Source organism: Pongo pygmaeus, chromosome 11, assembly GCF_028885625.2.
Source record: "Pongo pygmaeus isolate AG05252 chromosome 11, NHGRI_mPonPyg2-v2.0_pri, whole genome shotgun sequence".
In the NCBI taxonomy this organism is placed as follows: domain Eukaryota; kingdom Metazoa; phylum Chordata; class Mammalia; order Primates; family Hominidae; genus Pongo; species Pongo pygmaeus.
In genome coordinates, this window is record NC_072384.2 from 81878332 (window position 1) to 81904884 (window position 26553).

Here is a 26553-nt window from a genome sequence, read left to right on the forward strand (position 1 = left end):
TCATATTTGTCAAGGAGTTAAAAATATTAACATTCTGTAGACATTTTTGCCAATTAAAAATGCATATATTAGGTAATACGGGCTGGATAGAACCAGTCAGATATTATTAACTATTCTATGCTGTTTTTCATAGGATTATTTGGTGAAGTTTTAAAAGGTATCCTTTACAAACACAAGACCAAAATTCTAGTTCATTATTAATAAATATGTATGAATACCTATGACATGCTAAACATTGTTTAAGTGCTGGGGATTCTAGGTATTAATAAGATAGTGAGAGTCCTTAAACTCATAGGTGTATATTTTAGTGTTTGAAGACAGTCAAATACATGTAAACTAATAAAGTAATGAAATCATTTCTGATAATGATAAATTTCTGGAAGGAAATAAAATGGTAATATTGCAAAAGGTAGCGTCTCCTTTTTATCAAAGCTGTGTGACATTGGGCAAGTCTTTTAACCACTCTAGAACTGAGTTTTCTGCTTGGTAAAACGTGGAGAATGATACAATAGAAGATCAGATAATCTTGTCAGGGCTCCTCTGACTCTAAGATCTGTTTCTCCTTTCTAATTTTCTTTCAAGAACTGCAGGCAAGTTGTAAAGGAAAAAAGAAGAGATGGGAATAGACAGAAAGCAGCAGTGTTATGAGAATATGGGCTCAGAAGAGAAAAGATCTGTGTGCTTGTATGACAGCCAACGGAATAAAATTGCTTGAGTTAGAAATGCACGAACACACACATGCATATGTATGTATGTGTGTATGTATGTATGCATGTATGTATGTAATAAAATGAGCATTGTAACCAGTTGATTTCTGTCTTTTAAAATTTCCCTTCAGAAAATGACCTAAATAGTGACGATCAGTTTTTTGCTTGTTGTTTGTTTTTAAAATTTAGAAGTTCTTCCAGGAAAACTTTCCTCTTACGAATCACTAATTGGATAATTGACTCTATCCTAACCCCCAAGCTTTGTTGCTACTAAGTGCTGCATACCAGATTTTTCCCTTTACAGAGATTTACATGACATGGTATTAAATCCTCTGGAAAGTTTCCACTGTGTTCTGAAGTATTTTCTTTTTCTCCTCCAGGTGCAAAATGAGTTGATAACAACCAGAAGTTGACTTGTTAGTGCTGTGCTTCTACTTGAGCTTGGAAAAATCCCAACACAAAACAAACACCACCTCCGATCCCATCATGATGCCACGTTGCTTTCTGCTGGATTACCTCCTGAAGCACTTTAGATATTTTATACATAAGTATTGACATGTTTTTCAGAAGCTGTTTCTTCACTTATTGCTTTTTTCTAATAATTTATATTACACCATTTGCCAAGTTCTTCCCTTTGGTTTTAGTTTATTTCTCTCTACAATTAAAAAAGGGATGTTGAGTTTAGGTAAATTTTAAGTGATTCATTTTTAGTTTTTCTAATTCTGGAATCTGAGCCTTCTCTTACAACAGGGAGTCTTTCAAGCACTTTTTTTTTGTTTCTTTTTCAAATTCCACTGTGTTTATTTATTGCCTTGTTTCTTTTTCAAATTCCATTGGTCTTGATTTAATTTAGTTCCACAGATTTTATTGATAGTCTACTACCTGCCAACTACTGAATTATACAGCAGACTTATAAAAATAAAAAGGCTATTTTATTGTTATTGCCATCCTGCTAGTAAAGATTTATTCAATTATTTATAATTAATTAAGTGGCTTCACCTATGTTTCTCTGTTAATAATCACATTAAATATGTATGACAGGTAGGATTTATGTTATAGATAAGAAAACTAGAGTCCAGAGAAAATAAGTGTCCCCAAATGAACCAATAATCCAACAAACGCTTCCACTAACTAGCTTCTGACCTGTTTGAGTTGTGATAGATTTTAGAATAAAAAAGCCCATCCTCCATAGGAGCCATAGACTTTTATTCTTTCTTATACTCTCTTATATATTGACTTAGAGCTAAACTTCCTCCAATTCAGACATAAAGCATAGGCAGATACTTTTGCTAATGAGGCTAAGCTGGGAAGAAAACCCTGAGTTCTACTTTAATTCTTGGGCACTGACTTCAAACTAAGATGACTTATACGAAATAAAAGAAGTAAATTTGAAACTTTAATAAAAAGAGTATATGGTTCATTTAAAAATGTTTCCTATGTCTAAATCTATATTTTAAAAATAACCTTTATCATGTAAAATGAGAGAATTGCTGAGTTTATGACAATCTTAGGTATAACCTTTTCTTAAAGAATAAGGCATCAATCTTTAATTTGTTTCCCTTTCTTGATTTCTCATAAGTTGCAAAATAAAAATAAAAATAATTTCACAAATTGTTCATTATTATTATCCTCCCTACTTGCCCCAGGATTTAAGTACTAACTTTTACTTCCTACTCTTAGACTTTGTATTGCCAAAGAAATAAAAATAATATGAAAAAGCATAATCACCCAGACCTACATGCGGAATTGTGGATTATGCTGTAGATATTAGATCATTGAAAGGAACAATATGCTACTTAATGAGGAGCCAAAGACAACATTCTACCTGCTGCTCCCTTCAAGCTGAGGAATGAGTTTAATTGACTTCAAAGTCCCATTATTCTCAAAAGTAGCAAAGGTACGACATGGCTTTGCATGAATCAAAGGAAGGGAACAACAAGAACTTAAAAAAATAGTTTGCAGATGGTTGAACATCTCTTTAATAATTAGAGAAGAATATCTTTTCTTTCTTTATTGTTTACAGAGACCAACATTTTTCAAGGCCTTGCAGTAGATGAGTGAGTCTCCTGTTACTTTCTCCTGCAGCATATATTCTGTGAATGTGTTTTCCTAAGCAGACTAATTATATGTTGCTCTCTTCTTTTACCCTAATGAAACATAGATTTTTCTATTTTGAATTTGTCACTTGTTTGTTACATTTGTCAAGTGTTTTAAATATTGCATTGGTCCTTTATTTGCTTTAGAGAACACCCAATAGTTTAAAAATTAAAATGACATGAAGGTCAATTCTAAGACAGGAATTATACTACTAAATCCTGGACTTGCATATGATAACAAGCTTGAGCTACACATTTTTTATTGTCAGAATAAATGGAATATATAGGAAGGAGTTAATTGGAACCAGTTAGTACCTAAATGAGATTTTTCAAAGTAATTTTTTTGTCGTATTGGCAGAACAGTGTTAAAAAATAGACATTGTCATCATAAACACCCACAACTATATCTGTAAAAGATAATTTAATGCAATATTCTGGGGAAAATACAGTTGCCAAAATTAATCTCCTTGTTTTCTTTCATTGTGCAATGTGGAGTGAAATTTTTTTCTATTGAGCAGTGTGTGTGTGTGTGTTTGAGTCTGTAATTTATATATGTGCTTGTATACATCTCTATATACACATGTATGTGTATGCAAAATATGTATATATACACATATATATAAAATGTGCACTAAATATGTATATCTGTATATTCATAAAATGTTTTGCTGTACGGAAATAAAAAAGAAGCTTTCTAAAGGAAAGATAGAGAAGAAATTTAACTTGATTTCTATTAAATTAAGCACAGAGAAATAAAACTTTACTAAAGAGCCAGGTGCGGTGGCTCAAGCCTGTAATCCCAGCACTTTGTGAGGCCAAGTCTGGCAGATCACTTGAGGTCAGGTGTTTGAGAATAGCCTGGCCACATGGTGAAACCCTGTCTCTACTAAAAACAAAAAAATTAGCTGGGCATGGTGGCATGTGCCTTTAGTCCCAGCTACTCAGGAGGCTGAGGCAGGAGAATTATTAGTCCTCAGGGTGGCTAGCAGGGCCTGGGGAAGCTGGAGCTCCTGGGGTGACTGTCCCTGGCAGAGCTGGAGGTTGCAGTGACTGTCCCTGGAGTTGGAGGTTGCAGTGAGCCGATATCACGCCACTCACTCCAGCCTGGGTGACAGAGCGAGACTCCATCTCAAAACAAAACAAAACAAAAACAAAAAAACCCTTTACTAAATAAATACCTCCCAAAGTTATAATTTCCATATTCTTGTCTGTTAGGGAGAAGCCAGGTGAGAACGGAAGAGGACATCCAGAGTAAACTGGACACAGTAACAGAGGTGAGGAGGTCCTCACAAAGGGTGCCTCCGGTGAAAAGAGAAAGATAGCCAGAGGGAGAGGACCCAGGGGAAGGCAAGGCCAGCTCCTTCCCTCTCCCTCTCTGGCCACACAACTTATTCTTAGCAGCTTCCTGTCCACTGCTGCTAAGTCATTTCCACATGAACGCGTCTTTTGCACCACGGGTATTTTCCTTTTGCCCCCATTTCTGTCTGAGGAAAGGTTTGATGGTGATTTCAGTGTTGACTCACTCGACTTTTAGACTGCATCTGACTTACCATGCTTGGTGAATGAGTCTGTTCCTCTCACATGGACAGTTTCCACTTATGAAAAGTCCCTTCGTTTTTCATTTCCTCTGCAGAAAGCTTGTTTTGCTAATGAAGAGTCCGTGAAATTGGGGGAGTTTGCTGCTGTGTGTGTGTGTGTGTGTGTGTGTGTGTACGTGTACATAGTTTTCCTCTTTGAGAAATTGCTATTGTTGCTTCTCAGTGCACCTGGATGTCTGATGATATTTTTTATTTAACAAGCAGTCTAGGAAATACAAAGGTTACTGTTATTTTATCTTTATGTTGATATTTTTCTCTTTAATATTTGCATTAAAATTGTTCCCCCAAATAGAATATCTACATGATATAGCAACCAATGAACAAATCAACATATCTACCTACACATACATATACAAATCTATATATTAATCTCTTTCTGTATCTAATTAATATACACATATAATTTAGCCTTTCCTCTCAAGCAAGGACATAAGTGGTAAATTAATGACAATATAATCTTTACTATGGAATGGCTGGTCTACTCTGCATGGAGCAACCTCTCCATCATGTGGACTTTTAAGATATTGCTACTAAAGTTAAAGCCATGCTATGCTCTTGAAACTGTAAATATCACTTAATTTTAAAAGAAAGGGATGAAGCTCTAGGTAGGTTTTTATTTGTATAGCTCATATTATTTCTGTTTTTCTGTGTGTCAGGTGATATTCTCAGCACCTTATATAGAACATTTCACTTAATCATTCCAAAAGTACCTATGAGATAGGCACTTTTATTATTTCCATTTTATAGATGAAAAAATTTAGGCTTGTCCAAGACCACAGCACTGGTAAATGACAAAGTTAAGTCCAAAATTGAACTGAAGGCCAAATTTCACGAGATATCTTGGGTGAGACATTTCTTGCCTCAAGTCTTCCACATACAATGTAACAAATTTAATGGTATCTGGATAAATACAAAATAATGTTATTTTCCATTCATCAAGGGCCAAACAATGGGTCAGATACTGTCTGGACCCTTTAAATATTCTTTGTCATTATTTTACCATTCTATAAAAGTATTAATGGTTAAGAAATGTCTTCAGATTAGAAAATGTTACAGTTAGCAGCTACCAACCACCAATGACTAAGAATTAGTCATTATTGTTCTAAATCCTGTATGGTTCCCATTATTAATTGTCAAGGCTGTAGGAAATCAACTAGGAAATGTGAACTTTTCTTCTTAGCAAAGTTTAGGATTTGCTGTTATGAACATATCTCTACACCAGCAGACCCATCTCCCCAAGCATACAGACAAGAGAGAGATGAAGAGATCTTACTGTTTCTCTTACATGATTCAGGTTTGCTTTTAGTATGCTGTTAAGAATTAATGCACTCCCCATTTGTCTGCTCTGAGAAAAAAAAACATAAATGGCTTTTGGGATTTTGCAGATCTAAAGTGCTTGAAAAGTGAGTCTTATTTTGACTAAATTAACTGGAGATGTTATCTGAAAAGGACTGACTCAATCACATACCAAGCAAGACAAATAATAATACACTTTTCCTTCCTGACTTCATTCATTTATTCACATCCATTTATTCAACAAATATTTACTGAACATTTACTGTGTGTAAAACTTAGTGCTTTTTTCCCCAAAAATCTAGCAGCAAGTGTATGATAGAGAGCTGCAATTCTCTCGCACAGAGGGATAGCAGATCAGTGTTCATCCAAAGAGGAGATGGAGTTCTGGTTAGAGGAATGAGAAGAGGCTTTGCGAGAGAGAGGGCAAATGCATAGATCCTTAGAGGAAGGAGGGACAGTGACAGGTAAAGATGACAAAGGGAGCAGCAAGACAGGCAGAAGAGGCACTCAGTGCAAAGGCATCAGGAACAGTGAAAACCGTAATGAAGGCTAGACTGAAAATGGGCTGGGTTAGGCTGTGAGGGGCCTTGAAAATTATGCTAAGGAGTATAAGGTTTACCTGCTGGCCAGTGGCTCTCAAAGTGAGATCCCCAGTCTACCAGCATTAGCTTTGCTTCAGGCCCCATCCCAGAACTACTGAATCAGAATCTCTGGGGATGGGGCTTAGACTTCTGTAGTTTAACAAACATTCAAGGCCATGTTGACGCATGCTAAGGGTTGAGAACCAGTGATGTAGCCAGGCCTTCCAAACGGATGTGTGTACTGGGAATGAGTGTTAGGTGTGCTGGAGATAGATAGTGACCTTTGCAGTCCTCAGGGTGGCTAGCAGGGCCTGGGGAAGCTGGAGCTCCTGGGGTGACAGTCTCTGGCAGAAGCAGCCTCATTCTTTTTCCTAGGGCACCAAGTTCTTTGATAGTAGTGCTGTGCAGAGCACGCCTGTGGGCCAAATTTGCCATGTAGCCGGTCTTTGCATGCTCTCTCCCCACCAGCTAAGAATAGTTTACACTTTTAAATGGTTGTGAAGGAGAAAAGGAAGAGAAAGGAGAAGAATCAGAAGAAACAGAAGGAGGAGGAGGAGAAGAAAATGATGAAGGAGGAGGAGAAAGGAAAGGAGAAGAGGGGGAGGAGGAGCAGCAGGATGAAGGTGGTATAATGGTATGTGGCTTCCAAAGCCTAAAATATTTACTATCTGACCCTTTACAGAAAAATTTTGCTGACCTCTGATGTAGACAAGGAGAAATTGTTTTTAAGAAGAGGAGAAATATTTCCAAAGAATTCATTAGGGAGATTTAGCATAATAACTGTATACAGAAAAGACAAAGTAAAAAGAGCTGGAAAGAGAAGCCAAATGTTCAACGCAGGTAAAGTGGGAAAGACTTAAACAATGCAATACTCTTTGATTAGAAAGAAGAAATGAGTCTATAATCCTTATAGAAATTATATGCTTTAACTTTAAATGGACCCAAGCACAATGCCATGGCAAGGTTCTCAACAGCTGAAGAAATCGTAGATTCTGTCAAGTTCAGCAATCTCTTGAAGTTTGGTTTAGTTTTCAAAGAGTAGAACGATGCTGAGGGCATGAACTCTGAAATCAGAATCCCAAGCCTGCATCTTCCAGGATGGAAGACCATGAATGCATTGCTTCTCCTAGCTTTGTCTCAGTCCTCCTCTCTATAAAATGGATATAACAGTAATATTTATCTCTTAGGATTGCTGTGAGAAATAAGTTGGTAGAGACACTTAGAACTTAGCAGACTTATGTAAGCACTCAATGAATTTTAGTGATTACATGTTCAGATATAAAAACTGTAATTACTTTTGCACCAACCTAGTAGGTTTGCATCACATAGCCAGGAACAAATGCCAATATAAATGAACAAAAAATAGCTAACACTAAAGTACATGAATCAATAGGCTCTAAGTTCCTTACCTCCATCAATACACTTACTTCTCGCAACAATCTTAAGAGGTAAACCCCAAAAGACTTCAGGAATATATAGCTGACTTCAGCTTAACAAATTCAATAAAAAACAGTCAGGCTATGTCGTGTGCAAGCTGTGTTAGGCTATGGGAAAACAAAGTAACAAAACATAAACCCCTTGACCCCATGGAATGTCTAGTCTACCTTGCCGACTAAGCGAAGAATGCTATGTAGATGCTATCTGTAACAACAACAAAATGGAGTTTGTTTACAAATAAGAGATTAAATGCATATTACTTTTGTAATCTGAGACAAATATCATTCAAACTATCATTTAAAAGGCACTGTAGCTGTCACTTGCTTCCGTTTCTCAGTGGGAAAATTGTGATTTCAACGAGTGGAGCAGGAGTTAGAAAACAAGGAGTTTAGAAACTTGAAATCTCTAATTTATTTTATGTCTTTTTTTTTTTTTTTTTTTTAATGAAATGGCGTCTCGCCCTGTCACCCAGGCTGGAGTGCAATGGCGCTATCTCCTCTCACTGCAAACTCCGCCTCCCGGATTCAAATGATTCTCCTTCCTCAGCCTCCCCAGTAGCCGGGACTACAGGCACACACCATCAAGCCCGGCTGATTTTTGTATTTTTAGTAGAGGCAGGGTTTCATCATCTTGGCTAGGCTGGTCTCAAACTCCTGACCTCATGATCCGCCCGCCTTGGCCTCTCAAAGTGCTGGGATTACAGGTGTAAGGCATTGCGCCCTTCTGAAATCTCTAATTTAATATTTCATCTGAAACCACCAAGTTTTACATGCCCACACACACACTCATACACACAAACACACACACATGCTAAGGTAAAATTAATCCATGCTTGATGCACAGGTATATTCTTAATTCTAAATAGACATTTTTATTATCACTTGTTCATATGCATGTATGATATTATTCATCAGAAAATCAATTTTTAATAATGAACTCTAGTGCACTTTAATACCTTTTAGAATGAGTACATTAAAAAGGACATATTTTATATCTGTATTTAGGTAATAATTTAGAAATGCTAAGATGGAATGCCAATGAAGTTGAGGGTAAAAGTAAACATTTCATCAACATCCAAAGTCAAGGATTTTGAAAAAAAAATTTTTTTTTTTAGGGAGTATGTGATCTCTAAAAGATAATTTGTAGGATAATATCTATAGAAAAAAAGTTTGACTTGGAAAAAAAATACATTCCTGCTCTTCATATAAACTCTCACTCACTACAGATCTTCATAATATTAATTTTTTCTTCCACATATACGAGATCAGGAAGATTTTATATATATGTGTGTGTTTCTGTGTGTGTGTATACACCTCAGCTGTGTATCTCAAGATATAATATCAGTTAGTGGCTATTACTATTTACCTTCCAGAAATTTATTAATCATGCCTTGGGTCTCTCTGTTATCTTAAAATTTAAAATTACAGCACATAGATTAATACTACAGCCCCTCGGTTTTGTACCTCCTCACAGGCTTAGTCCCCGTTACCTTTGGAGCATCTGACTTCTGAATAGGTTGGTGCATGTCTACCTCTGTGCTTTGAAAGCAAGAAACACCTGAAGGCATGACATTGCCACATTAGCAGGGCTTTCTGAGCCTGGCTTTGCCTAGAGAAAAGCTGAATGTTGTGAGTTTTGTATTTATTTAATTTAAAAGTCCTTCAGGTCAGGGGAGGTTCCTGAGAATCCTATGGGCATGCTTCGGCCTCTTCAAGGTGCAAATCCCAAACAGAAAATAAGACACCCACGCAAGAAACAATTACACTGTCGGTTGGCTTATGATGGGATGTAAATACAGGACTCAAAAAGACAGAAAGTTGTACCATATGCAGAAAAATTTGCCCAACCAAATTCAGTTGCCCAAAGCCAATGCTTCTTCAGGAAACCAAAGAACAAATGTCATCTCACACACTGCCCATCTTTTTCCTTTTCAGTTGTCTCTCATTCCTACTGCCTAATACGAATCTTTTTCTCACTGTGTGGCTCGCCCCACAGTTTCAGATGGAATGAAGTCTCCCAGCTACCCATCCTGCACACTCTCTGGGCTTATATCACTGTGAAAATACACCCAGCTCCCTTTCCTTCTATAAACCAATATCAGCTCCCTGTTTTCTTTTTTTTTCCCTTAGTATGTTTCTGAATTCAGATGGCTTGCTGCTTCCAAAGTGAACACAAACTCTTTTCCTTCCACTCTAGGCTTGGCAATTAGCTCTAATGTTTAATGTCCTCTCCCTCATCCTACCCCATACATTTCAAGCGTATTCGCCATAACTTTTTCTGTATTTTAAGGTTTTTAAAAAAGCTGACAGATAAGAGTGAAACACATCGAACTACGTTTTTAGGTTAACAGTTATGTATTTATCACTTGTGCAAGGTAAAGTTGCCTTTGTACGCTATATAATTCAATTGCAATATTTGATAAGCCAATGAAAACAGGATCAATCAACTATGTTAATGCCTCTTGTAAAGAATTTTGCTTTCAAAGATTTTTTTGCTGTAAAAGCCATATGGTCATGCTCACACATTTAATGTCTTTTTCCAAGACTTAATGTCTTTCCTCCAAGTCCTCCTCTAACTATTCATGTAAGGAACCACATTTCATCAATACAGATATATATACTTCATTAAATGACGCAAGAGCCTGAACCTTTGGCCTTTGTTCCATGATGTTTGCTGATAGATCTGAGGAAGGGTACAGGAGTCAAAAGTCACTTATTAAGAACCTCTACAGTGAAGAAAAACAACCTTGTATTTAAGTGGCTAGTAGGTACTTAGAATTCTCTCCATAGTATGTAATTACTGTCTAGAACAGTGATTTGTATAGAAATCACCTAGTTATCTTTGTAAAATGCCAATTCCAGTTTAATAGAAACCTGAGATTATTTTTAAGAAGTTCACAGGTGTGGACCACATTTTGAGTAGCAAGAGTCTAGAGTGAGGACCAGTGGTTACTTTTGAAAAGGACATTTTACAGTCATATATTAAGTATGGAAAATGGTTTCTCCCATCTGCAGAAATAAAAGACACCTTTTCTACAGTAATACATGGTTAAATTGGTCACCAAAGCACACACAGTCCTGCTGTTGGTCACTGAAAATTTTTCCCTCTCATACTGATAGTTTTTAGGGACAAGAGCCTGCAAAATGGAACAAAGAGTAAAAAAGGAAGGTAATGAAGATCATAAGTAGAAAAAACATGACAGATCCTACTCCGGTGGCCAGAGGCAACCTAGCCTAGTGGTTCTGAGTCAGATTCCCTTAGACTTCAGATCTCGTTCCTCTACTTACTAGTTGCTTGACGTTACACAAATTATTTTACCTTCCTCTGCCACACTTCCTTACCTATAATAAGGAATAACAATACCTTACAGAGTAGTTGTAGGAAGTAAAACAGATAACGTAAGAAAATAATATAATGCACTAGTATGACTACAATAAACTAAAACTACATGATTATACTCTTTAATTGTCAGAGATAAAAATATATCAACTGAGATGCAAAGGAAACTCTCCAACCTTCACACATATTAAGAAAATTATCTAGAAATTAATTAATGTTATTAAGGGATAAAAAACCCCAACTAGAGCTTTAAACATAATGTTGGCCCATATATAGAAAATGTATCTTAAATATTTACAATCACCTCCAAAGAAATAAGATTAATGTAACAATGCAGGACATTATTAGGTGTTTGCTTTTTAGACTCTAAAATATACATTGTCTTTATTGTCTAGGACTTGTATTAAATGGTAGAGAAGCTTTGCCGTATTTAGATAAACATTTAAACAGAGGACAGAAGGCTTAATATAGTATTGCTTCCAAAGGAAATACGTGTTTTATATCTAAATAATATTTCTAAATATAAATATGGACTTTCATATTTAAAATATAGCCTTTGAAAGCTTTTTGATATTAGGTGGAAATTTATCATGTAATCATACTTAAAGTAAAAAATTCAGCTAAGTGTCATATATTTGATGACCAGTTAAGTTTTTACATCTTCTTCTGGAACTCATTGGCTTCATAGAGACACAGCCTAAGGTTTCACACATACCATGCCAGTTACTCTTAATTCAATTAACTGAGACTCACTGGGTCTTCACCTTGACTCAACACTCTTTGCTACTTTATTCTTCTCTGGTGTTGCCTTATTCACGTTGCTCTTCTTCACAGAGCCTTTCCTTCTGCTGTGCTTCTGCCCAGCCCCACGTGGAGGTTGTAGAAAGAAAACAAGGTGCCAGAGAAACATAGAACCAAATCCAGTGTGGAGTCTGCCAATGGAGACCTGCATGGCCTTGGACAAAGCTTTTTCTCTGAGACTTGGTTTCCTTTGTTCATATCAACACCACTTTACTGGATTATTGTGAGGATTTGAGACAATATTGTTAAGCATTTACATGGAGGCCACACATGGAAAATAGGCAATGTTTATAAACTTGTTTTTATTTACTAAATGCCAACTGATGCACCACTTAGTCCTGAAAGCTCTGAAGACAGAAGCAGTTTTTTACCTCCTCAAATATACATAGGTGCATTTTATTTGCAACTGGTTACTTTGTTATGTGGCATTCTAGCTATTATGTATAAATTATAGTCTGTGTAGATTATCTCCTTTATAAGACTTGAAATTTCTAGAGGAAATATTTCCATATTCATATATGCATCATGCTTCCAGCCAGGAGCTTATGAATAATAGGTATAATAATAAGTAATTCAATCAGTATTTATTTAATGGAACAAAAAGCACTTTCTTACCAAACTCATATCAATTTTTAAGTTGGTCTCCTTTGGGTTTCCCCCAATTTCTCCAACTTTTCAATGCCTCACTAAATTGAATTGCATAAAACACCAAATGTTTCACAATGTTTTCCCTCAAATATGATTTATTTAGCAATCACATGTAATAAGAAACACAGAAAAATACAGCATAATAAAAACACAAGAATTGTAGGTTGTCATGTTAAAAATTAAATAAAAGAGGTTTCGGTTAAATGAAAAGGCATATAAACTGCAAGATATATATGTTGGGGAGCTGAGGTTGAAAATGCAAAGCAGGACATTCCCGGTGCAACAGGCTAACCTATCAATCCCTCTCTTCAGATGGCCTCAACAGTAATGTTTGCAGGAAGACATGCACAGATAACCTCCACTCTGACTTTCTACTAATTAGTGCTAAGTAGTAGCTGTCTTACAGAGAGGAAAACAAAGGAAGGAATAAATATGAAAGCTTAAAAGAAAAAGAAAGAAAAGGAGGGAGTGTAGCAGATAGAAAGAGAGAGATGAGGAAAATAAGTACAGCAGTAGCATGACAATTCTTCTGAAGGAGTAAAACTGTTTTTTCTTTTTTTTTTTTCACTCTCTCTGGAAGTTTGGTCACAGTGCTTTATAAGTTGCATAACCTGGAAAATTAGGTTAAAGCCCATATACAGAAATTGATGAATTCTTTATATTCCTCTACTTTTTAGTAATAAGGTCTTATAGATCTTAAAGTATTAATAGAAACAAAGTGGATATGCTTCCTATGACATTTAAGAAGTAGTATTTCTATTTACTTCTTTGAGAGATTCTACAGCTTTACTGAAAGACAACTGGCTCAAATAGGAACAATAGTAATTAGACTCCCCAGATAGATTCTATTTTAAATGCATGATATTTTCTAGCTGGTAAATAGCTTGCTTTAAAAAGACATTAAAAGCAGTAGTTACAGTCTCTCCATAAATAGAAATAAAAAGTCCATTTGAAAGGACAAAAAGTAACCATGATGTACATATCTATAAATGTTTTCCCCAGCACATTATTATAGATCAATCTTACTCCTTACATTTAAAATATCAATTACATCATAATGTCTATAATACAATTCAATTATTTAGCTGTGTTTTGCACAAGAGTCAGGTGAAACTAAAGCTAAGGATCTATTCACAGAACAATTAAAAGCATTTTATACAGCCTACATCCAAATATATCTTAAATTACAATGATGCATACTAAATATGCATATAGAATATGGCTTACACATTAAAAGAGATCTAAGTTGTGAGTTATAAAATCTCACCACTTAGGCTTAAAAGCTTCCGATTGTACCCTTTTCTAAAATATTGCTTAACATTGTGGAACCCAGGAAGGAAGCAGGTGCAGCAGAAAACTCGTTAGGATGGATGGATCCTCCTTTGCATGATTTAATTTATGGCTACTCTTAATTCTTTCCAGCCAATTTTTACCTTTCACAAAGATAAATTCACTGAAGCTCACAATCACTGCAATGCTTGTACAGTGAAAAGTTACAACGTCTAATTGTGCTTGATCTTTCTTGTCAGCTAACAATGCATAAAGGTAGTTTTTCAGCTTTAAGCAAAAGAAAGGCTTTGCACATGCTCAGGCAAAACATGACAAGGAAGCAGGGCCTCTGAGGGCTGCAGTTTGTTTCTGTGTAGTAAAATATAAAAGTCACATCAAATAATGTTATCTGTACAGAAAAGTGTGGGTTTTCATTTTCATAGACATTTTTGAACACACACACACACACATTCTTGTCTCTTATCTCTTGGCTGGTAATATATTTTGTTACATTCTGATGGGATAAACATCCCATTGGCAAATTTCATTTTCCATTCTAGTGTCTGTCTCCACCAATGGTTGACGGTCTTGTTATCATGAACTGTAGATAGCATGTGACTTGCTTGTAACCACACCCATGGAGGTAATGCATTCGTGCTTTGAAACCATGGGGATGGACGCAGGCTGGTCCATGGGTTCAGAAAAAGGTTTCACTGCCATTTCCCGGTATGAGAGTTTACAAAGGTGTTCATCAGGTCACCTAGCTGGGGATCTAATGCTCCATTGTTGGACTGTAGCATTGCTCTGATGCTTCAACCAGCTTCTCAGCATCCCACCTGTCACTCTGTTCCCATGCATTTAAAATAAGAAGGACAATCTAAATAGTCTATTCCCCAGCACAACAAAAAAAATTTTTCCATAATTTTGTTTTTGCTTCCTTTTATTTAAGACCTTGAAAAATTTATAGTTATAGCACTCTGTGTAAAACAGTGCAAGGAAGTAAATTTTAAAATACCTCATCTTCTGCACATGTATTGCACAGTCATTATGACAGGGTTCAAAGCAAGAAAAATTAAAAACTGACTTTTGTCTCAAAAATTTATCTGGCTTGATTGAAGAAGGCCAAATTGTGGAGGGAAAGAAATGGCAGAGGCACTGGCCAAAAACTCTGATAAAAACTTGAGTGTATTTATTTGGCCAGAGTTACTAGCTCAAAATTTATGTTCTTCTTAATTCCTTGTATAGGAGTCAATTAAAATGGCCCAATCCAATTCTATGTTGAAAGAAGAGCCATAGCTTTGTGGAAAGTTGAGAATTTAGGATGTTTTCATGCTGTTTTCATTGTCCTGAAATAAAATCCAAACGAAAATATGGATCAGAGAAGAAAGAGTGGGGAGTGGTTGGGCGCATGCTAGTCAAAGAGTACAAAATTCCAGTTAGATAGGAGGAATCAGTTCAGGGGTCTACTGTAAAACATGGTTACTGTAGTTAAAAACCAATGGATCATATTCTTGAAAACTGCTGCTAAGAGAGATTTTAAATGTTCTCCCCACAAAAAGAGATGAGCATGTGAAGTAATGAATATGTTAATCAGCTTGATTTAGCCATTCCACAATTTCAAAAAAACATGTTGCACACCATTTTTATCTGTGAATTTAAAAATAAATAAATAAAAAGAAAAGAAAACATAGAAACTGAAGGTCATCACTTAGTCATACACAAGTATCAATTACTGTGTGGCAATTCACATTGCACTTTACATACCTTGTCAAAAATAAGGGCTTTCTTTTTTAAAAATTTTTTAATTAATTAATTTATTTTATTTTATTTATTTTTTTTTTTTTGGTGAGACGAGTCTCACTCTGTCGCCCAGGCTGGAGTGTGGTGGTGCGATCTTGGTTCACGGCAAGCTCCGCCTCCCGGGTTCACGCCATTCTCCTGCCTCAGCCTCCTGAGTAGCTAGGACTACAGGTGCCCGCCACTACGCCCGGCTAATTTTTTATATTTTTAGTAGACACGGGGTTTCACCGTGTTAGCCAGGATGGTCTCGATCTCCTGACCTTGTGATCTGCCCACCTTGACCTACCAAAGTGCTGGAATTACAGGCATGAGCCACCGCACTGGTCCTGGCTTTCTTTACTATCTTTCTAATAGATAGTGGTTTTATATCAGTTGGAATTTCTCTTCCTATTTCTGCTCTGGGTGTGTGTGCGTGTGTTTGTATGTGTGTATGTTCAATTCCAGTAACAACTCTGGTTCTCTAGATCAGATAGGCATACGGGCCTGTCAGGTAACGTAAATGAGTTAAGTGGGCCAGTGTGAGTGTAAAACAACTAGACTCACAGGGACTGTAGTCAACTAAAGAACATAAGCCCTACCTAAAGACATTCCAAAAGATATTTTAAATCAGTGTGAAAGTCCAGGCAAGTCTACTGACTAAATACAGCCCACAAATCATCAATATTGATCTCTTGCTGGATAGCACACTCAACGTTAAAGAGTAGACACCAGTGGTGATAGGGAACACTTTCCTCCCAGTGGGTAACAGGTCTGATAGTGGCTTGCTTTGGAAATGCCAGAAATACCTGACATATCTTTCAAGAAAGATAATGTGATAAATGATATGCCATTAGCTTTTTAAATAATAAAGCAGCCTGGGATTATATATCCAACCATTCCATTTTATTTCCTTCAATAAACAAAAACATAAAAGAAAAATTTAAGCAAAACAAAACACTTTCGTGGTCTAAAATCTCTTAGAAATGATGGCGAAATTATACAACAATGTGAAAAGTAGATTTCAAGGGCTTTTTCCTTGTCCTAAGTGTAGTGTTGCACATTGATTTATGAAGTCTCAACACAGCACAGATTTAACTAGAGCTCAATATTTTCTGGGAAATTGCCTCACAGTGGGACCTACACATTGAGAACAAAGCAGGTAATGGCTTTCAGAGACATGGCCAGGCTGCGATAACATCTACATTTTCTGTGATGGCAGCCAGCAAAGAATTAGCTATCAGTCACAAAGAAGGTGTGCTAAATTTGCAACAGAAACCCTGCAAGCCAAATCTGACCCTCAGACTTATTTTTGTCTTGTCCACAAAACATTTCAAAAAACTTTGAGCCAATAGGAAAAATTGGAAGAGTTTACTTTAAGAACTTTCTTAACCACTAGAAACAGCTGGCAACACTGGGCCCTTACTCCTCCAGAGTAAAAATCTGCCAGAGCCAAAGAGTGGCTGGCTGTAGCCTTCAGATTGGGTGTGCTGTGTCCTTTCTGTTTCCAGGACTGATCACTGCCTGTTGTCTCCCAGACACCATGCCTGAGTCACAGTTGCCAATTGTCACCCCTCCTGTTGTTTTTAGACCTTACTCATTTCCCTCATTTAAAAGACCTGCTTGTTTTGCGAAGTTATGTGAATTTCTGTCTGAAGTTTGAGTAAAGATATTCCAACAATTAAACTTTGCACCAATTAACTTTGACATAATTCCTTTAACATATACTGTAGGACTGTATCAACTCAGTTGCAGTAGAATTCTATTGAGGTTACATAATTAGTGAACATACAAAATTTATAAGGTGCTACTGAAGACCACATTTCCTGGAAGACTGTGCACCAAAGGCAGGGCTTTCTCAAACTGAGAAGGAAGCTAAATAATTTAACTGGCCTTGACAGAAAAAAAAAAAAAAATTGCCAAATCATCTGCTCGGGCTTAAATATTATATTTAGTTTGAGCGGGCCGCACACTGTTCTAGCCTTGGGGTTTTTTTAGTTGAAAAATGCAAAAAGGGGCCGGGTGCGGTGGCTCACGCCTGTAATCCTAACACTTTGGGAGGTCAAGGCAGATGGATTGCCTGAGCTCAGGAGTTCAAGACCAGCCTGGACAACACGGTGAAACCCTGTCTCTACTAAAATACAAAAAAATTAGCCAGGCGTGGGGGTGGGCGCCTGTAGTCCCAGATGCTTGCAGGGCTGAGGCAGGAGAATTGCTTGAACCTGGGAGGCAGAGGTTGCAGTGAGCTGAGATTGCGCCACTGCACTCCAGCCTGGGCAACAGAGTGAGACTCGGTCTCCAAAAATAAAAAAAGAAAAATGCAAAAAGGTACTTCATATGCAAGATGTTCACCACAGGGCCTGACACTTTATTGTTGCTATTCATGAAACTATTCTTATGAATAAAAGACAGTCTTACAACTAACTGTCTTTGTAACTCAAGAATATTGAGGAAGAAATTATTTTAAAAGCAAATCACATTTTAACACTTTCATATCTAAAGTAACAGCTGTGGAAGTAATAATAACAACATCTCTAAGGTTTGGAATGGTACCCTAAGCATCTTCTCTTGCCCCAACCCACCACCCCCATAACAGGATGTGTTATAACACTTGGATTTTGTTCTTTACTTCTTATTTTTAGTAGATATTAAGACATCTCCATTGTAAATACACATCCCTCCTTTCTAACTGCCCATATCTCCGCCATTGGTTCAAGACAGTGGTTCTCAATTTTAGTGGACAGAAATATCAACAGACTGGCTTATCAAAAATTCAAATTTTCAAGGCATCACTCCCAGAGTTAATAATTTGGTAGACTGAAAACAAGCCCTAGAAGCTGAATTTTTAAAAAGAGAACCATAGATGCACATGTTCACAGATTTTAACGAACATGATATTTGCTTTATAATATGCACTTGCTTTGTTTTAATTACTGGGTATAAACATATTTTTACATGAAATAAAACAAGAAATCAGTCTAAAACATTTATATTTCTTATATGATGTGGAAAAAGAAAGGAGGATAAAACATCCCCATGAACGTATTTTTTATTATTATTATTATTATTATTATTGTTATTATTTTGAGATGGAGTCTTGCACTGTCACCCTGGCTGGAGTATAGTGGCCTGATCTCGGCTCACTGCAACCTTTGCTTCCCAGGTTCAAGCAGCAATCCTGCCTCAGCCTCCCAAGTAGCTGGGATTATAGGTGCCTGCCACCACACCCAGCTAATTTTTTATATTTTTAGTAGAGACGGGATTTCACTATGTTGGCCAGGCTGGTCTCAAACTCCTGACCTTGTGATTCTCCCGCCTTGGCCTTGCAAAGTGCTGGAACTACAGGCACGAGCCACTGTGCCCGGCCATTTTTAAAATTATTTTTAAAGATTGAAAATTTCAGTTCCAGTAAATGTAATTTTTGTTGATTAACAAATTAAGAACTATTTGAAAAGGTAAATATTTAAAGTTTACCTGTTAAGATTTTGTCTCAAAGGATTGATGATAGAGATTAAAAAAAATCTAGGAGGGCATTTAAATAAGATAATTTCATCTATAATGGTATTCTGCAAACCATTTATTTTAGAAGTTAAGTTTCTGGTCTATAAAATAAAATTACCTGTCATGTTTAAAATGACAGAAGTCTTTAAGGTGTTTCGGGCCTATGAATGTGTCTCATCATCTTTCTCTTCAGCATTTACTAAGTCTTCTGAGTTCTTATGAAGATCAGGTTCACCTAAAAACATAAGGAAACAAAAGCAAAACAAAACAAAATAAGGCTTTGGGAAAAACTAATAAGGTTAGGAGACTGAAGAACTTTGTAAAATGTTGAAGACTGAATTTTACAATGGATTTTGTGGCGCATTTTTTCAAAGATACCAAACATTTTCCTTTCAGCCTGTGGATCTACATAGTATAACAAGCTATCTTCTGTTGGTTACATAACTTTCTCAAGCTGTGATTTAATATGAAAATACAGAAATAAAATAGATGAAACATGTTTAAACATCTATTAAATCCCATGTAAAAAATCATGTTTTTTTCTGAATATTTTTAAATTGGAACAAATTCCTTTAACTAAACCTTCTAACGATCAATGTTTTTTTTAACCATACATTGCTTAGTTGCTATGAATATTTAAAAATGAGTATGAAAGGATAGTAGTGTTTAAGATACCATCTGTCAAGACAAACTAATCTTGGAATCACTCAGTTTCCATATAAACTTTGAAGAAAAATAAAATATTAGCATGGAAAAATCTTTCAACATTTCTGGAGAGGTTGTAGAGAATCTATGAAAATAGAAGTATAAAGCAAAATATTTAGATGAAAGAGTCTTATTACATAAGTAACAAAGTAAACAAAATAAACAGAAATTAATTTTTGAGTCAATTACTTGAAATATCTTGATAGTTCAGGAAATAGTCATATACAATGAAAGGTTCTTTCTGTCTGAAGTTTGAGTAAAGATATTCTAACAATTAAACTTTGCACCAATTAACTTTGTTATGATTCCTTTAACATATATTGTAGCATTGTATCAATTCAGTTGCAGCAGACTTTTGTTGAGGTTATGTAATTAGTGGACATACAGAATTTATAAGGTGCTATTACAAAACAATTTTGTCTTTACAATATGGAGGGTGGGGACTTATCTTCTCAGCCAAGATCAAAATTTCAGGTAGTCTCATTACTTTCCTGATCATTCTTAGAGAACTAAAAACATCCTGTGATCACATTAAGTTGCCAAAATCTCAAATCAGACAATAGAAGGTCTGGTCTCATGTAATACACATCGTCAAACAAAGATAAGACTCCTTTCCCACCTTGTTTGTTACAGAACCCAGAAATGGTGTCTGTGTGTGTGGAGGGGGGTGGGGTGTGTATGGTTGATGTTTCTCTCATTTCTTGTTTGCTTTGCCTCCACTGGCTACTTTGGACTCCTGAGCAGGGGAGAGAAGAAGGCTAAGAGGAGCAGAAGTGTTGTAGGATGGCTTTGCACTCACTAGACCTGGCAGGCATTTACAGCTGCCTTTATTTTCTGTGAGCACAGTCATGGGCTCTTAACAGAATTCTTGCCAAGGACCGTGGCTTTTTACCAGGTTGGTAAGACCCATGAATCTCTGGCTTCTTTACAATGTCCACAGCCCCTGGAAATTTGCTGGTACATTTCCAGCTTGTGTCTGCTGAGGTCCCATCAACTTTCCAAATGTGGGTGGGTACATTTGGTTCACATGACATACTCTTGAGGCATTTGTTTCCATGAATGACTGGAAGAAAAGCTGAAATCTACACAGCCTTCTCTCCTTTGGCTCACCTGCCATCATTTAACTCTTTAGATCTCTCAGGTAAGGAGCTAGATTCCATTCTCAATATCCTCTTAACTTCAATCTCTCCAAGGGTCTTGGTGAAGTTCTCCTCCCTTAGTTTGAGGTGAAGAAGGAAGCATTTCTGCACTTTTCCCAATAGCAGAGAAGTCTTTAAAGAAATCGTCTTCATAAATCTTTTTTTTTCAAGCTCAGTAACCTGACCTTTTCATTTGTTTGAATTGGAAAAGGGTTTTATGCATCTTATTACTGAGTTTTGAATCTTCTTTGAAATTCTTGTCTCAAAAATCAGTTTTTTTTTCTGACATCATGTTAGAGTCTTGGTTTAAATTCTGATTTAATATTCTGTTACTTAAGACTAGATTAGAACAGAACAAAACAGTCTAGAATAGAACAGAACATAGTAAAAAGAACAGACTGAATTACAAGAAAGAAATAGAAGTAATTAACTAATTCACTGATTCTCAAAATTTTTTAGAGAACTTTTCATAATGGGTAAAGGCCATTACTAAGGCCATCCACCACCAAATTATTTATCTTATTTCTAGTGGATAAAGAAATCAGCAGTAATAAAAGAGTAAAAGAAAAAGAAAGCAATCAAATGGTAACAAGGCAGCAATTATAAAAAATAACAAATCCCCAGATGATACACATATTATACCCAATAATAATTCTGTACATGTGATTAGCAACAATTAAAAACCATGATGAACTCAAGAGTTTTGTAGCACTGGAAAAGGGTCTTCCTTGAAAACTAAAATTCCAGTTCTTTTCAGGAGTAGACACACAATTGCCAAGGAATTTCACGACAGCCAGATAGCAGAGTCCTCAGCAAATCCAAATTACATTATTTTAGTTGATAAATCTTTAGTTGTAGGCGCCTTTACAATTAACCTGGGCAGTACTACTTGTTAGTGACCCTTAGTCCTTCATAAAAAAGGAAGTCATTCTGACATATCATTCTCCCATAAAGAGGAAATAATTTGCATTTTCAATCCGTTAAAGATCATCTTAGATGACCTTTATGGCCCAAGAGTGTACCATATAAAGGCTTTGAGAAACACCCATGTACCAAGGTTATGAATGGTTTTGAATCATAGGCCCCTCTTGTAGTCTGGTGAAGCCTACGGCCAGCTTTTCAAAGTACAATTTATAAATAAAATAAAACATATATGATTACTAAGAATTCTACTTAAAATACAGTTATCAATATATTTAGGTAAACCTAGTGATGTGCTATAGTGTTATATATGCTTCATTAATGCATTAAATTAAAAGATCTAATTGAAGGTCTACCTATGTAGTTTTGAAATAATGATATAAAATGATACTTCAAGGTCACTACACTAAATATAAGTGTATAATAAGTATATAATAAATAGATATATAGTTCTATTGATGACAAAAATACCATAAATGTTGATATGTATTCTTTCCTACAAATAAAGAAAATGATAAATTTCAGTTAAAGACTAGTAAAAAGAAATCCCTCTCTAAGTATTCTGACCCTCTCTATACAACCCTGGATTAAAACTTGATCTAGTCTAACTTCATTTTTCAGGCAAGAAATAGGCCCAGAATAATCAGTTGACTTTCTGCAACGCAGATCATAAATAGACAACCTGAAGTCAAGACAGTTGGCTTTTAATTCACTGGTACTTCAAGAAGACCAGTAACGTCACCTTTGAATTTCATTTTACTGAAAGGATTTGCAACGTCATATATATAGAAAGCTGCTCATTAGAAATGAATGCAAGTGGCCTGCTCAAAGAAATTACATATAAACTTGTTTGTCAGCCAGGAAAAACAGTGAAAATAAAGGAACATCAATAATTCTGTTCATTTCAAAGAGTTCATCTCAACCAGTTTCAAAAGTTCAAATCTAACAAAGTAATTTGTAAAATGATAGAAATTTTACGGGTTTGCTTTGTAAATAGAGTCTCAATTCTTCAAGGAGCAGGGAGGGGATAGTTGTTATAGGAGAGACAGACTTACCAAAACCAACAGAAATCCTCTAAATTTAGCTAATCTAGGCTTTTAGATTGCAATTTGAGCTCACTTTTACCATATTAGAATCATAATGTGTTAGACTCCTGGTGCTGTGAATAAGACTTGCAAGGAATTACACCAAACACACTATCAAGTGGATATTAGAGACTTTTATCCTCCAGTCAGGGTCTCACTATCTGAGAAATAACCTGTTAGGATAAATTATCATACAATTGAAAATATACCAATAATAATCAATACTTTGTGAACACCGACTAGGTGGCAGACACTATTCTAAGTGCTTCACTCACCTCACTTCCCTGAATCCTCACAGCAAACTTACTATTATTATTTTTTGAGACAAAGTTTTGCTCTTGTTGTCCAGGCTGGAGGGCAATGGTACGATCTCAGCCCATTGCAACCTCCGCCTCCTGGGTTCAAGCAATTCTCCTGCTCCAGCCTCTCAAGTAGCTGGGACTATAGGCATCTGCCACCACACTCAGCTAATTTTTTTGTTTTTTGTATTTTTCATAGACACGGGTTTCACCATTTTGGCCAAGCTGGTCTTGAACTCCTGACCTTCAGGTGATCCACCTGCCTTGGCCTCCCAAAGTGCTGGGATTACAGGTGTGAGCCACCACGCCCGGCCCCCCTCACAGCAATCTTATAAAGTAAGGTTGAACAATTGTGGAAGCTGAGACATAGCTTGAAAGCTATCTGCCCAAAGTCTTAAAGCCAGCAAGGGGCTGGATCCCTCTGACAAAGGACAACCAGAATCTTGGCCTCTAGTTTGACTGTTTCCCAAGCTACAGTCATGAGTAACCTACCCTCACCAATTCTGCCGTATTCATATGCCACCTATCCTCTCACTTACCTAATATTTTTCTTTAAATAGACTTTAAATATACTCCTTTAAAAAATTAGTTTTGTTCTCAATAGTAATTTTCCTACCACAGAAATAAATTTGTTGTTCTTTTTGTATTTTTCTAATACCTCAAATCCATAATTAAAAGATCATTTCTCATGTAGATATAAAAAACAAAATGATTTAATAGCTTATTTTGCACTCATTATTTTTGACATATCTAGCCCAACAATCCCTGCATGTAAGTGGGAAAATCATCGTTATGATTTTCATTTTAGAGATGAGAAAGACATGATTAGAGGGGTAACTGACTATTCCAACGCAAAATAGCCTAGGTGAATTTGGGAGACAGAATCACAAGCTATTCCTCAGAGCAATGCCCCAGTTAATGTTTTAAATTTAACAGCAATAATAAATGGTGTTTGAAAAATACCACAGAATTGGTTTGTGCAGTCTTTTCAACAGAAATACTAGCTCTGAGTAACACTGCATTCTTATTTTTTCATGAGAAGAATATTACCTTTGCTATGTATAATAGTATTTCCTTAAGCAGGCACATCTCAAAGTTGCTTCAGTTTTACTTTTAGACCATTTATATAGTTTATGTTGCAGATAACTAGAATAAACTGGTGATCAAAGATTAAAGTTACAGTCATTGGAGAAATGTAATGTAGGATAAATCAGATATTCTGATTTTAATTGGTGTTTTGGCATCCATATAATGTAGTTTGCCTTACATGCTGGGAAAAAGAAATCTATTTTAATACCAGGGGAAATACTTTCCCTATTTTTTTCCTCTTTTTTTTTTTTTTTTGAGATAGAGTCTCACTCTTGTTGCCCAGGCTGGAGTGCAATGGCACGATCTTGGCTCACTGCAACCTCTGCCTCCCAGGTTCAAGTGATTCTCCTGCCTCACCCTCTCAAGTAGCTGGGATTACAGGCACCTGCCACCACACCCAGCTAATTTGTGTATTTTTAGTAGAGACGGGGTTTCGCCATGTTGGCCAGGCTGGTCTCGAACTCCTGACCTCAGGTGATCCACCCACCTCAGCCTCCCAAAGTGCTGGGATTACAGGCATGAGCCACTGTGCCCAGCCTATTTTTTTCCTCTTAATTTTAATGCATTTGGAGAAGAAGCAGTTGTATGTGTTCTTTCACTTTGCAGTATGCAAGAAGGCAACAGTAAGAGAAGAGAGGACTGCACACTAGGCAGAAGAAAAAGAAGGCTGTGAAAACAAAATTCCACTTAATTCCCAAATGTGCTAGTTCCAACCCTGTAAAATTAGAGAAAGTAATACCTTAAAGTGTTACATAAGATACAAATCAAGAAATAGGTAAATTACGTATTAGTTCATTAAAGAAAAACAGAAACATCTGATTTCGAGGAAAATACAACAATTTACTTTAGCAAGCTTTAGACTTACACCCAATGCATATGTGCTAGGCATCTAGCTATGTAGAGAGTTTTACAGGTGATCTATGGAAAATGAAAAATTTATATGTATATTCATCTGCAAATCAGTGAAATTATACTCAACTTGGGGAAGCTAATACCTTGTCAGATAGCCAGAAATCTTAGTGCTTAAGTTACACTGAAATAGTTTAACAATGTGGGAGGTAGTTCAGTTGGCTCCTTGAAAGAGTTGTCTAAAATTGGGTCTAAAGGTTGTATATGTTTTGTTGGCACACAGGTAAGAGTATGCTCTTAGTGAAGGGATGAGGAGGTACAGTGGAGTCTGAGCAAAGGCAGGGGGTTGAAAAGAAAAATGATATGCCAGGAAAGAAATGAAGCCCAGTTGAGAAAACTACTGTGAGCTCCTACCCACTGGTTGAAGCAATTATCTCTCCATCAGAGTGTCATTCTTTTAGAGGAAGGCTCTGACACCTATTAAAATGTTATTATTCCTAGAAGGGAACTGTGACTGAATCGCAGATCTTCTTAAAAGAAAGCAGGCTCTGAGAGCAGGGAGATGATAAGAATGCACAGGCATTGATTGAAGGTAGAGAAGTTCGGGTTGGCAACGGAGAGAGAAGCTCTGGAGTAAAGTTAAGACCATTCAAATCACACTTTATCTCTTGTAAAGAGTAGCAGGAATCAGCCGTGGAAATGATCAGATTTGGCTCGTAGAGGCAAGTTGATGTGAAAGGCAACATGGGGCTGCTCTGATTTCTCAATTAGGATGAAAAATGGGATGAAAATTGAGTCTAATGTTGGAGATACTGAAGGGTAGGAGGTTTGGAGGCAGGTAAGGGATGAGAAATTACTTAATGAGTACAATGTACACTATTCGGGTGATGGCTGCCCTCGAGTATGAGAGATGTGCCAAAAATTCACATATTCTTTATCTTTATAGATAGGACAAATTAACTGTAGAATATTGATTTTAACTATCTACCTAAGTGAGTTTCAAAAGCTAAAACTTGGAAAAAATAATCTGTAAAATGATGCAAACATTTTGGCTTTCCTTTAAATAATCTGAATAAACTATTCTGGTTGATTGTTTTCTTTGTAAAGCTGGATTAAGAAAATAAACAAACAACAACAACAACAAAACAAACTTCAATTGCCTTTAGTAAAAATGTCAATACATAAATCCATTTCTGTGCCTGAATGGAGAATGTTGAATATGATTGAATTTGTTTTGATGATGACAATAATGTAAAAACAAAAACAAAAAATCCTGAGGTGCATTGTTCTAAACATAAACCATTAATTTTCACTCTCCTATACATGTACACTAGATATATACATGTCAAATAAACATGTATCATTCATCCTTATTATGAATGGCTCTAGGAAGTTGATATGGTTCGGCTGTGTCCCC

General features: G+C 36.3%; 2 protein-coding genes across 3 annotated transcripts in view; one reads left to right on the forward strand and one right to left on the reverse strand.

Moving 5' to 3' along the window:
* The window catches only part of PPP1R1C (protein phosphatase 1 regulatory inhibitor subunit 1C), a 151914-nt gene extending 148407 nt beyond the window's left edge, over window positions 1-3507 (forward strand). Inside the window, exon 6 of the mRNA XM_054479003.2 lies at window positions 1088-3507. The gene's annotated coding sequence lies outside the window, so the exon portion shown is untranslated. The remainder of the gene's footprint in view (window positions 1-1087) is intronic.
* An 8631-nt stretch (window positions 3508-12138) lies between these two features.
* PDE1A (phosphodiesterase 1A) overlaps window positions 12139-26553 on the reverse strand; it is a 478638-nt gene continuing 464223 nt past the window's right edge. For both annotated transcript variants that reach the window (XM_054478972.1, XM_054478975.2), the window contains 2 exons: window positions 19168-19284; window positions 12139-15118 (listed from right to left, as the gene is read on the reverse strand). In XM_054478972.1, the coding sequence (XP_054334947.1) occupies window positions 19211-19284 (74 nt within the window). In that variant the 3' untranslated portion in view covers window positions 12139-15118; window positions 19168-19210. The remainder of the gene's footprint in view (window positions 15119-19167; window positions 19285-26553) is intronic.